The sequence below is a fragment of the Chiloscyllium plagiosum genome, unplaced genomic scaffold, assembly GCF_037043375.1.
Source record: "Chiloscyllium plagiosum isolate Xiang-an unplaced genomic scaffold, Cpla_swu_hap1 HiC_scaffold_10, whole genome shotgun sequence".
In the NCBI taxonomy this organism is placed as follows: Eukaryota; Metazoa; Chordata; class Chondrichthyes; order Orectolobiformes; family Hemiscylliidae; genus Chiloscyllium; species Chiloscyllium plagiosum.
The window spans coordinates 84,012,658-84,023,963 of NW_028270148.1; the positions used below are offsets into that span (position 1 = coordinate 84,012,658).

Consider the following 11,306-nt stretch of genomic DNA (forward strand, 5'->3'; position numbering starts at 1 on the left):
TCACAGATGTTGACCCTCCCTTTCGCTCCATAATGACCTGCTCACGTTGTATCTGTGCTCCCGTTTGGAGCAAGCTCCCTGAGGAAGATCCACCAACAAAACACCTTTACATCAAAGAATGGGAAACTCCCAGATGTCACTAGAAGGTGGGGGTTTGTTCCAAAACCCATCTGACTGATGGCAGGCTTTGAACTACCATAGAGAGAGTATAGACTTGCAAAACTCTTTCTAGACCAACCAGGGCTAATGCTGTGACAAACTTTGTCAATGGGGCCTCCATGCAAAGCCATTTTGCACAGTATGGAAAAAAAACAATGTTGTATATTACTGAGGAACCTCATAATTGACAAGCTATTCACTTTAAACTCAGCAAGTACTAGAGGACACTATTACCTAGCATTTTCCTTGCTAAATGCAATTAAAATCAGAGTGGAAATAAGTATGATTTAATGCAGCAATTTACATAATTTACCACAGACACCAACGATGACCAGGATGGTGTAGTATAGTTTTTCCACTATACACACCCACTGCTTTTTGTCATTTTTATATAAATGACTTGGACGTGAACATAGGACGGATGGTTAATAAGTTCACAGATGACCACCAAAATTGGTGTTGTAATGGACAGCCAAGAAGGTTACCTCAGGATTTTGATCAGATGGGCTGGTGAGCCGAGGAGTTTAATTTAGAGTTTAGTTTAGAGTTTAATGTGAGATGTTGCATTTTGGTAAGGCAAATCGGGGCAGGACTTATACCCTTAATGGTAAGGTCCTGGAGAGTGTTATTGAACATAGTTTCCTTGGAGTGCAGGTTCAGTGTTCCTTGAAAGTGGAGTCACAGGTAGACAGGGTAGTGAAGAAGGTGTGTGGTATGCTTGCCTTTATTGGTCAGTGACTTGAGTATATGAGTTGGAAGGTCATGTGGCAGCCGTATAGGACATTGGTTAGGCCCCTTTTGGAATATTGCATTCAATTCTGGTCACCCTGCTATATGAAAGATATTGTGTAATGTGAGGGTTAATATAAGATTTACAAGGATGCTGCCAGGGCTGGAGGGTTTGAGCATTAGGGAGATGCTGAATAGGCTGGGCTAATTTCCTTGGAATGTTGGAGGCTGAGAGGTGACCTTACAGAGGATTATAAAATCTAGAGGGGTATACACAAGGTGAATAGCCAAGATCTTTTCCCAGAGGCAGTGGAATCCAAAACTAGAAGGTGTAGGTTTTAAAGTGAGAGGGGAAAGATTTAAAAGGGACCTAAGAGACAATTTGTTCATGCAGAGTGTGTTGAATGTGTAGAATGAGCTGCCAGAACAATGTTTTACAAGGCATTTGGATGGGTAAATGTATAGGAATGATTTAGAGGGATATGGGCCAAATGCTGGCAAGTGGGACTAAATTAATTCAGGATATCTGGTTGGCATGGACGAATTGGACTGAAAGTTCTGTTTCCATGCTGTACAGCTCTACGACTAAGTGTGAGATGACAAGCTATCAGTACACTATACTTCTATGATTTATGAAGAATTTTATTGGTAAATACCAGGTGTTGCAACTTTGGGGTAGCACTGCTGCCTCACAGTGCCAGGGATGCGGGTTCGATTCCAGCTCTCGGGTGACTGTCTGTGTTAAGTTTGCACTTTCTTACCCTGTCTGCATGGGTTTTCTCCAAGAATATGCAGGTTAAGTGAATTGACCAAGCCAAATTGCCCATAATGTTCAGGGATGTGTTTATTAGTCAGGGGAAATGTAGAGTAATAGGATAAGGGAATGGGTCTGGGTGGGATACTCTTCAGAGGGTCGGTGTGGACTTGTGTCAAATAGGCTGTTTTCGCACTGTAAGGATTCTGTGATCATTTTGGCACTAAGGTGACTGAAGCTAGTTTTCCATTCTAGGTGTTATTTAGTACTGACACCGGAAGGCAGTGATCTTTTAAGGTGAACTTCGGAGACTTTCACATAGTCTTCCTTAATCCTGGTTTGGATTTTGTAGCTGTGTTTCAGATCTTCAACTCAAATGACATAATTGCAGAATTATGATGTAGTTTGTCGGAGATCCAGATCTTTGGACTGCAATCGCAGAGCTTTGTGAATTAGAGTGAAATGCTTTGGTCAGACCAATTAATGCAGTGAAGGATTCCTGGTGTTGATTTTGGCATTTTTCTTGAATTTGTCTGGCAGTACAGCATACTGAAGGTTTTCTGAGAACAGTCTAAAGCCACACTTGATGTCTCCAGGTGGATTACTCAGTCTCAGGATGTAAGCAATTCAGGAGCATGAGAGTCAGGATTTTCTATGTTATGTATGAATAAGGGTATGTAGTGCATTAGACAGGAGGTTATTGGGAATCTTTATAAAACATGACAACTCAACTAAATTATTGTGTCCCATTCTGGGTTCCTTACTGTACATGAGATGTGAAGGAGTGAGTGAGTGTACAGAAAGATTTATAAAATTTGATCAGACAATAAAGGACGTGAGTTACATGGATTGATTGGAGAAACGGCTGTACTCTGAGAAGAGACTTTCGAGAGTAACTTATTCTTCAGGTTAGCGGTGGCCATGGATTTCTGCATGGCCCCTAGTTACGTCTGTCTCTTTGTGGGATACATCGAATGTATCTTTGTTCAAGTCCTATTCCAGCCTCCACCCACAACTGTTTCTCTGGTACATTGTCCTCACCTACCATCCCACCAGCATCCAGAGAATCATTAGCTGCCATGTCTGCCACTTCTAGCTGGATGCCACCCGCAGACACCCATTCCCCTCCCCTGCCTTGTCAGCAAGGGCCATTCACTCATGGACGTTCTAGTCCACTCCTCTTTCACTCCCAACAATCCCTCACAGCCCCATGGCACCTTGCCCTGCAAATGCAGAAGGTGTTACACCTGCCCATTTACTTCCTCCTTCCCTAATATCTAAGGGCCAAAACACAACTTCCAGGTGAAATAATGCTTGACCTGCACTTCACTCAATCACGTATACAGCATTTGCTGCTGACAGTATGGTCTCCTCTATATTGGTTAAATGCAGAGTGGACTGGGTGACCACTTCACAGAACACCAATGTTTTGTTCGCAAAAAAGACCAAGCTTCTGGTTGCCTGCCACTTCAACGTAACACCTTGTTCCCTGGCCAAAATCTCTGTTTCAGGCTTGCTGCAGTCTCAAAAGCTCAGCGCAAACTGGAAGAATAGTACCTCATTTTCTGCTTGTGAACTCTACAACCTTCTGGACCCAATACCAGGTTTGACAATTTTAGGGCTTGAGGCACTTTCTTCCATGTCCTTACCACAACAGCAGACCTTGTTATCCCATGGTCTACTATTACAAACTACTCATTTTTGGCCACTAATAGTCCCCATTAGCAGCCATTCACTCTCCTAGACTGGCTGTTATCCACTCCTTTGTCTTTCCAACTGTTCTTTCTCTTTGGGCTCTCTCTCCACCTATTGTTTACTCCCTGCCCCTCCCACCCCCCCTTTTTTGCATATAAACAATGTTTTCCTAGCTACCATCAGTTCTGAAGAAACGTCACTGGAACCGAAACATTAACTCTGATTTCACTGCACGGATGAAAAATTGCTTAACATAGGAATGAGTAGAGGTCTTGAGAAAAGTACTTATCAAGACAGCGGTTTGGTGTATATTGTTGAGTGTAGCGAACATGAGTAATGAGTTTTCAGGAAGGTGGAGAAAGCAAGATCATTGGTGAATCAAGAATAGGCAGGGTATCCTAAGGAATGAGAACTTGCTGAGGAAGCTGGTAGATGAGTAGAGGATTTAGAATCAAGATGGAGGGAGTGGTATGGTAATTGGCTTGAAATTGAAAATAGGAAGCTCCTACTAGCAATTGAGGAGGCAACCATGAAGAAATGTGGAGGTGAGAGGAGAAAGATATAAAAGAGACCTAAAGGGCAACTTTTTCACACAGTGGATGGTACATGTATGGAATGAGCTGCCAGAGGAAGTGGTGGAGGTTGGTACAATTGCAACATTTAAAATGCTTCTGGATGGGTACATGAATAGGAAGGGTTTGGAGGGATATGGGCCGGGTGCTGGCAAGTGGGACTAGATTGGGTTAGGATATCTAGTCGGCATGGACGGGTTCCAATCGAAGGGTCTGTTTCCATGCTATACGTTTCTATGACTCTATGCAGCAAGACCTGCTGAGATTTTACAGCAATTTCTGTTTTTGTATCTGATTTCCAGCATTTGCAGTTCTTTTGGTGTTTTAGTTTGAGAGTAAATTTGTTACAGGCATTCAAAATCACTGGGACCTCTCTCTAACGTAAGAAGGGTTCTTGTGGCATAGTGGTAATGTCCCTACTTTTAAAACAGGAGACACAGGTTCAAGTCTCATCTGCTGCAGAGGTATCTAATAACATTCTTGAATAGGTTGATTAGAAAATATTATCCTGAAGAGCTAGGGCTCTTGTGATGCAGTGATACTGTCTCAACCTCTGATCCAGAAGGCCTGGATTCAGGTTCCAACTGCACAAGCGTTTTTAATAACATTCCTGAACAGGTTGATTCAAAATATCCAAAGTAGACGTCTGGTAGTGTCCCTATCTCTGACTCAGGAAGCCTGGGTTTAGGTCCCACCTGCTCCAGAGGTGTGTGATAACATCTCTAAACAGGTTGATTCATAACAATCCTTAAGATATTTGGCGGATTTCTATTGGAGCAGTAATAGTGTCCCTCCTCTGAGCCAGGAGGCTTGGGTTACTTTCCACCTCAGGACTAGAGAGTTTGAGTTATAAGGGTAGGCTGGGGCCTTTTTCACTGGAAGGTGGGACGTTGACGGGTCACTTTATTGAGGCTAATAAAATCATGAGGGGCATAGGTAAGGTGAATAGCAAAAGTCTTTTCCCTAGGGTGGGGGAGTTCAAAACTAGAGGGCATATTTTTAAAGTGAGAGGAGAAAGATTTACAAGGGACCTGAAGGATAACTTTTTCACACAGATGGTGAGTCCAAAAACCTGTGGAACTCCCCAGCGGAAAATGAGCTGCTGTTCTTCTATATATGAAATGAACTGCTAGAGGAAGTTGTAGATGCAGATACAGTTACAACATTGAAAAGACATTTGGATAGGTACATGAATAGGAAAGGTTTAGTGGGATATGGGCCAAATGCAGGCAAGTGGGCCTATTTTCATTTGAGAAACTTGGTCAGCATGGACATGTTGGACTGAAGGGTCTGTTTCTGTGCTGCATGACTCTGAGTCCAGAAATATGTAAAATGAGAAAAACTAGGTGGAACAGGCTCTTCTGAGTCCAGTGTTACCTTGAACTGAAAGGTACCTCCTGCAAAGGGCTCATGAGGTGTCATGGTAGTGTCCCTAATGTGGAGCCAGCAGACCTAATTTCAAGAACCTTCTGCTTCAGAGGTATGTATTAATATTTCTGAGCAGGTTGATTAAAAAATATCTAACTCCAAAGTAGATGATAAAATCTCTTGTAGCTCAATGGGAGTATCCCTATATAGGAGTCAGAAGGCCCAAGTTCAAGGCCCACCTACTCCATAAGTTTACAGTAGCGCATCCGAGCAGGTAGATTAGAAGCTATTGATATTTGCTTAAGCATTCTTGTCATGTAGTGTAGTAGTTATAGTGTTGCTGCCTCTGATCCAGGAAACCTGGCTTCAAGTCCTGCTCCACAGGTTTGTCATAATAATTCTAAACAGGTTGATTGCAAAATATGCCTAGACTGGATAACAAGTCTATCTTGTGACAGAAAAGTCATGAATCTACCTTAGCCAAGTTAAAAGCCCATTGATGCAGTCTTAACAATTCTGAACAATTGGAAATTTCTAAACATGATGAGACCTGCAAAATCACATTCTAGTGAGACTTGTGGTGAAGTGATAGTGACCATGCCTGTGAGCCAGGACACCCAGGTTCAAGTTCTATCTGCCCCAGAGGTGTGTCATACCATATCTGGCAACAACTTGATTATAATAGATACTGGGGCTCATGTGATAGAGTGATGGTGTACCTGCCTCTGGTCAGAATGCTGGCATTCAAGTCCCATCTCCAGTGGTTATCAGAAAATAATCTGAACAGAGATTTTAACAAATCTCCCGAGCAGGATGTCATTCCATTTTGGAAGGGTAAAGAAGCAGAAGGCACTGATTAAAGGTGAATGGCAAAGGAACAAAACCTATTTTATGCAATGAGTGATTAGAATATGGAATGCACTATCTAAGTATGGTAAAGGCAGATTTAACCCATATCATCAAAGAGGAAACTGAATAACTACTTGAAGAGAAAACAAGTTAAGGCTATGCAGAAAGGACAGTGGTGTAAAACTAGCTGAGTTTCTCTGCATCGAGCCAGGGTCAACGCAGTTGGCCAAATGATATCCTCTTTTGCTGTAACCATTCCATATATGAAACATACTGGTAAATTTGTTCAGAATTTGACAGACAGTTTTCCTTCATAGGGCGTTTGGTGGCTGGTCTTGTTGCTGAATTTCTCCAATTTTTCAATCTGGACTTTACTTTGGCAGTATTCCGACCAGAAACAAACACGGTAAGTCAATTTCACTTTTTAAAAATTTAAACATTAAGTCATAGACTTTAGGGTGGTCAAGCCTTATTCAAAATATTGAGCTTGTTACTCTTTCAGCTATATTTTTATTTCTGACAAAACTTAATGGTGAAAAAATATCTTTTCTTTAAAAATGTCATCTACACCTACACATCCCAATGCAGAAAGAGGGAATGTAAAGAATTTGCATTTCTATAACCCATTTCATAACCTCAAGATACTACTTTGTGCTTCACAGCCAAATAAATACTTTGGCAGTGTGGTCACAATTGTAATATTTGTAAGTTCTTTGCAAATTTCTCACCATCACATTTTTAAATTTCCAAATACCTCACCTTTGGTTTCCAACATTTTATTGTATCTCTGTAGTAGTGTCTCTGTGGGTCTGTCTTGCTGTTGGGACAGGACATGATGATAGAGGTGGCTTGATGAGTACCACTATATCAAGCTTGACTAATCTATAGGATAGCTCTTGTGGTTTTGGTACAAGTCCCTAGTTATTAGTAAGGAAACTTTGCAGTGTTGACTGGGCACACCTTGATCAATATTGTTTTTGGTGCCTAGGTCTGTGCTGGGAGGTTTGTCTGGTTTTATCCCATTTTTAATTTTCTGTAGTGGTTTTGTACAACTGAGCAGCTTGCTGGGCCAATTCAGAGGTACATGAACAGGCAATCACTATTGTGGGCCTGTGAGTTCAGCATAGGCCAGAACACACACAGGGCGTTTGTGAAACATTGTGTTTTTATGAGAATTTTGATATTGTCAGTAGTGATGAACATTAAACTGAAGTTTAATTCAAGTTTTATTAATTAACTAAAGTTAGGGACAAGGCCAGGCTCTTGCGAAATATTTGAAGAAGGTGGGCTAAATCCTAACCTTTTTCATAAAGGCAAACGTAATGTGCCGTGTTCCAGATGGCGTTTTTTAATTTATTCATTTTTGTGGAATGTGGGCATCATTGGCTAGATAGCATTTATTGCCTGTCCCTAGTTGCCCTTGAGAAGGTGGTGAGCTGCCTTCTTGAACCGCTGCAGTTCACCTGCTGTGGGTTGAACCACAATGCCATTAGAACATAAAACATTACAGCGCAGTACAGGCCCTTTGGCCCTCGATGTTGCATCGACCTGTGGAACCAAGCTGAAGCCCATGTAACCTACACTATTCCATTCTTGTCCATATGCCTATCCAATGCCCTTAAAGTTGGTGTGTTTACTACTGTTGCAGGCAGTGTGTTCCCGCCCCTACTACTCTGAGTAAAGAAACTACCTCTGACATCTGTCCTATACCTGTCACCCCTCTATTTAAAGCTATGTCCCCTCGTGCTAGCTATCACTATCTGAGGAAAAAGGCTCTCACTGTCCAACTTATCCTCTGATTATCTTATGTCTCAATTAAGTCGCCTCTCAACCTTCTTCTCTTGAACAAAGACAGCCCTAAGTCCCTTAGTCTTTCCTCGTAAGACCTTCCCTCCATACCAGGCAACATCCTACTAAATCTCCTCTGAACCCTTTCCAAAGCTTCCAAGTCCTTCCTATAATGCGGTGACCAGAACTGTGCGCAATACTCCAAATGTAGCTGCACCAGACTTCTGTACAGCTGCAGCATGATCTCATGGTTCCGAAACTCAGTCTCTCTACCAATAAAACCTAATACATGTATGCTTTCTTAACAACGCTATCAACCTGGGTGGCAGCTTTCAAGGATCTGTGTACGTGGACGCCGACATCTCTCAGCTCATCTACACTACCAAGAATCTTACCATTAGCCCAGTACCCTGCACTCTTGTTACTCCTTCCAAAATGAATCACCTCACTTTTCCGCATTAAACTCCATTTGCCAGCTCTGCAGCTTATCTATGTCTCTGTAACTACAACATCCTTCGTCATTATCCACAACTCTATTGACCTTTTTGTCATCCGCAAATTTACTAAACCATCCTTCTAGGCCCTCCTCCAAGTCATTTATATAAATGTTGTACAACAGTGAACTGAAAACAGATCCTTGTGGTACCCCACTAGTAACTGAACTTAAGGATAAATATTTCCCATCAACAACCACCCTTTGTCTTTATTCAGCCAGCCAATTTCTGATCCAAACCGCTAAATCACCCTCCATCCCATGCCTCCGCATTTTGTGCAATAGCCACCGTGGGAACCTTATCAAATACCTTACTGAGGTCCATATACACCACATCAACTGCTTTACCCTCATCCATCTGTTAGGGCACCTTCTCAAAGAACTCAATAAGATTTTTGGGGGACGACCTATCCTTCACAAAACCATGTTGACTATCCCTAATCAGAAGATTTCAAATCCTATCTATTATATAACCCTTTCCAACACTTTACCCACAACTGAATTAAGGCTCACTGGTCTGTAATTACCAGGGTTGTCTCTACTCCCCTTCTTGAATAAGGGGACAACATTTGCTATCCTCTAGTCTTCTGGCACTCATCCTGGTAGACAATGAGGACATAAAGATCAAAGCCAAAGGCTCTGCAGTCTTCTCCCTGGCTTCCCAAAGAGTGCCAGTATAAATCCCATCCAGCCCAGGGGACTTATTTATTTTTACACTTCCGAGAATTGCTAATACCACCTCCTTATGCACCTTAATCCTATCTAGTCCAGTACTATGTACCTCAGTATTGAGCTGAAAATGTGTTGCTGGAAAAGCGCAGCAGGTCAGGCAGCATCCAGGGAACAGGAGAATCGACGTTTCGGGCATAAGCCCTTCTTCAGGAATGAGGAAAGTTTGTCCAGCAGGCTAAGATAAAAGGTAGGGAGGAGGGACTCGGGGGAGGGGCGTCAGAAATGCGACAGGTGGAAAGAGGTCAAGGTGAGGGTGATAGGTCAGACTGGGGTGGGGGCGGAGAGGTCAGGAAGAAGATTGCAGGTTAGGAAGGCGGTGCTGAGTTCGATGGATTTGACTGAGACAAGGTGGGAGGAGGGGAAATGAGGAAACTGGTGAAATCCGAGTTCATCCCTTGTGGTTGGAGGGTTCCTAGGCGGAAGTTGAGGCGCTCTTCCTCCAACCATCGTGTTGTTGTTGTCTGGCGATGGAGGAGTCCAAAGACTTGCATATCCTTGGTGGAGTGGGAGGGGGAGTTGAAGTGTTGAGCCACAGGGTGGTTGGGTTGGTTGGTCCGGGTGTCCCAGAGGTGTTCTCTGAAACGCTCCGCAAGTAGGCGGCCAGTCTCCCCAATATAGAGGAGGCCACATCGGGTGCAGAGGAGGGTGCAGAGGATGCAATAGATGATGTGTGTGGAGGTGCAGGTGAATCTGTGGCAGATATGGAAGTTTCCTTTGGGGCCTTGGAGGGAGGTGAGGGGGGAGGTGTGGGCGCAAGTCTTGCACCTCCTGCGGTTGCAGGGGAAGGTGCCGGGAATGGAGGTTGGGTTGGTGGGGGGTGTGGATCTGACGAGGGAGTCACGGAGGGAGTGGTCTTTACAGAATGTTGATAGGGGAGGGGAGGGAAATATATCCTTGGTGGTGGGGTCCTTTTGGAGGTGGTGGAAATGACGGCGGATGATGCGTTGTACATGGAGATTGGTGGGGTGGTAGGTGAGGACCAGTGGGGTTCTGTCCTGGTGGTGGGGCTCAAGGGCGGAGGAGCGGGAAGTGGAAGAGATGCGGTGGAGGGCATCGTCGACCACGTCGGGGAGGGGGGAAATTGCGGTCCTTGAAGAAGGAGGCCATCTAGGTTGTATGTTTTTGGAACTGGCCCTCCTGGGAGCAGATGTGGCGGAGACGAAGAAATTGGGAGAATGGGATGGCGTTTTTACAGGAGGCAGGGTGGGAGGAGGTGCAGTCCAGGTAGCTGTGGGAGTCGGTCGGTTTGTAGTAGATGTCCGTGTTGATTCGGTCGCCTGAGATAGAAATAGAAAGGTCGTGGAAGGGGAGGGAGGAATCTGAGACTGTCCAAGTGAATTTGAGGTTGGGGTGGAAGGTGTTGGTGAAGTGGATGAACTGTTCAACCTCCTCGTGGGAGCACGAGGCGGCGCCGAATACAGTCATCGATGTAGCAGAGGAAAAGGTGGGGGGTGGGGCCAGTGTAGTTGCGGAAGATGGACTGTTCCACATATCCTACGAAGAGGCAGGCATAGCTGGGGCCCATGCGGGTACCCATGGCTACTCCTTTTGTTTGGAGGAAGTGGGAGGATTGGAAAGAGAAGTTGTTCAGGGTGAGGACCAGTTCAGTCAGTCGAAGGAGGATGTCAGTGGAAGGGTACTGGTTGGTACAGGAGGAAACTGGTGAAATCAGAGTTCATCCCTTGTGGTTGGAGGGTTCCTAGGCGGAAGATGAGGCGCTCTTCCTCCAACCGTCGAGGAAACTGGTGAAATCCGAGTTCATCCCTTGTGGTTGGAGGGTTCCTAGGCAGAAGATGAGGCGCTCTTCCTCCAACCGTCGAACTCAGCACCGCCTTCCTAACCTGCAATCTTCTTCCTGACCTCTCCGCCCCCACCCCAGTCTGACCTATCACCCTCACCTTGACCTCTTTCCACCTATCGCATTTCCGATGCCCCTCCCCCAAGTCCCTCCTCCCTACCTTTTATCTTAGCCTGCTGGACAAACTTTCCTCATTCCTGAAGAAGGGCTTATGCCCAAAACGTCGATTCTCTTGTTCCCTGGATGCTGCCTGACCTGCTGCGCTTTTCCAGCAACACATTTTCAGCTCTGATCTCCAGCATCTGCAGACCTCACTTTCACCTCAGTACCACTCGACCACATTGTCTTTTTCTAGTGTGAATACTGACA

The 11,306-nt window shown here is 44.5% G+C and overlaps 1 protein-coding gene across 4 annotated transcripts in view; it reads left to right on the forward strand.

The window, feature by feature from the left end:
• The window catches only part of cep43 (centrosomal protein 43), a 114,932-nt gene that overhangs the window by 29,305 nt on the left and 74,321 nt on the right, over window positions 1-11,306 (forward strand). For all 4 annotated transcript variants that reach the window (XM_043696270.2, XM_087991508.1, XM_087991509.1 and 1 more), the window contains exon 4: window positions 6,444-6,532. In XM_043696270.2, the coding sequence (XP_043552205.1) occupies window positions 6,444-6,532 (89 nt within the window). The remainder of the gene's footprint in view (window positions 1-6,443; window positions 6,533-11,306) is intronic.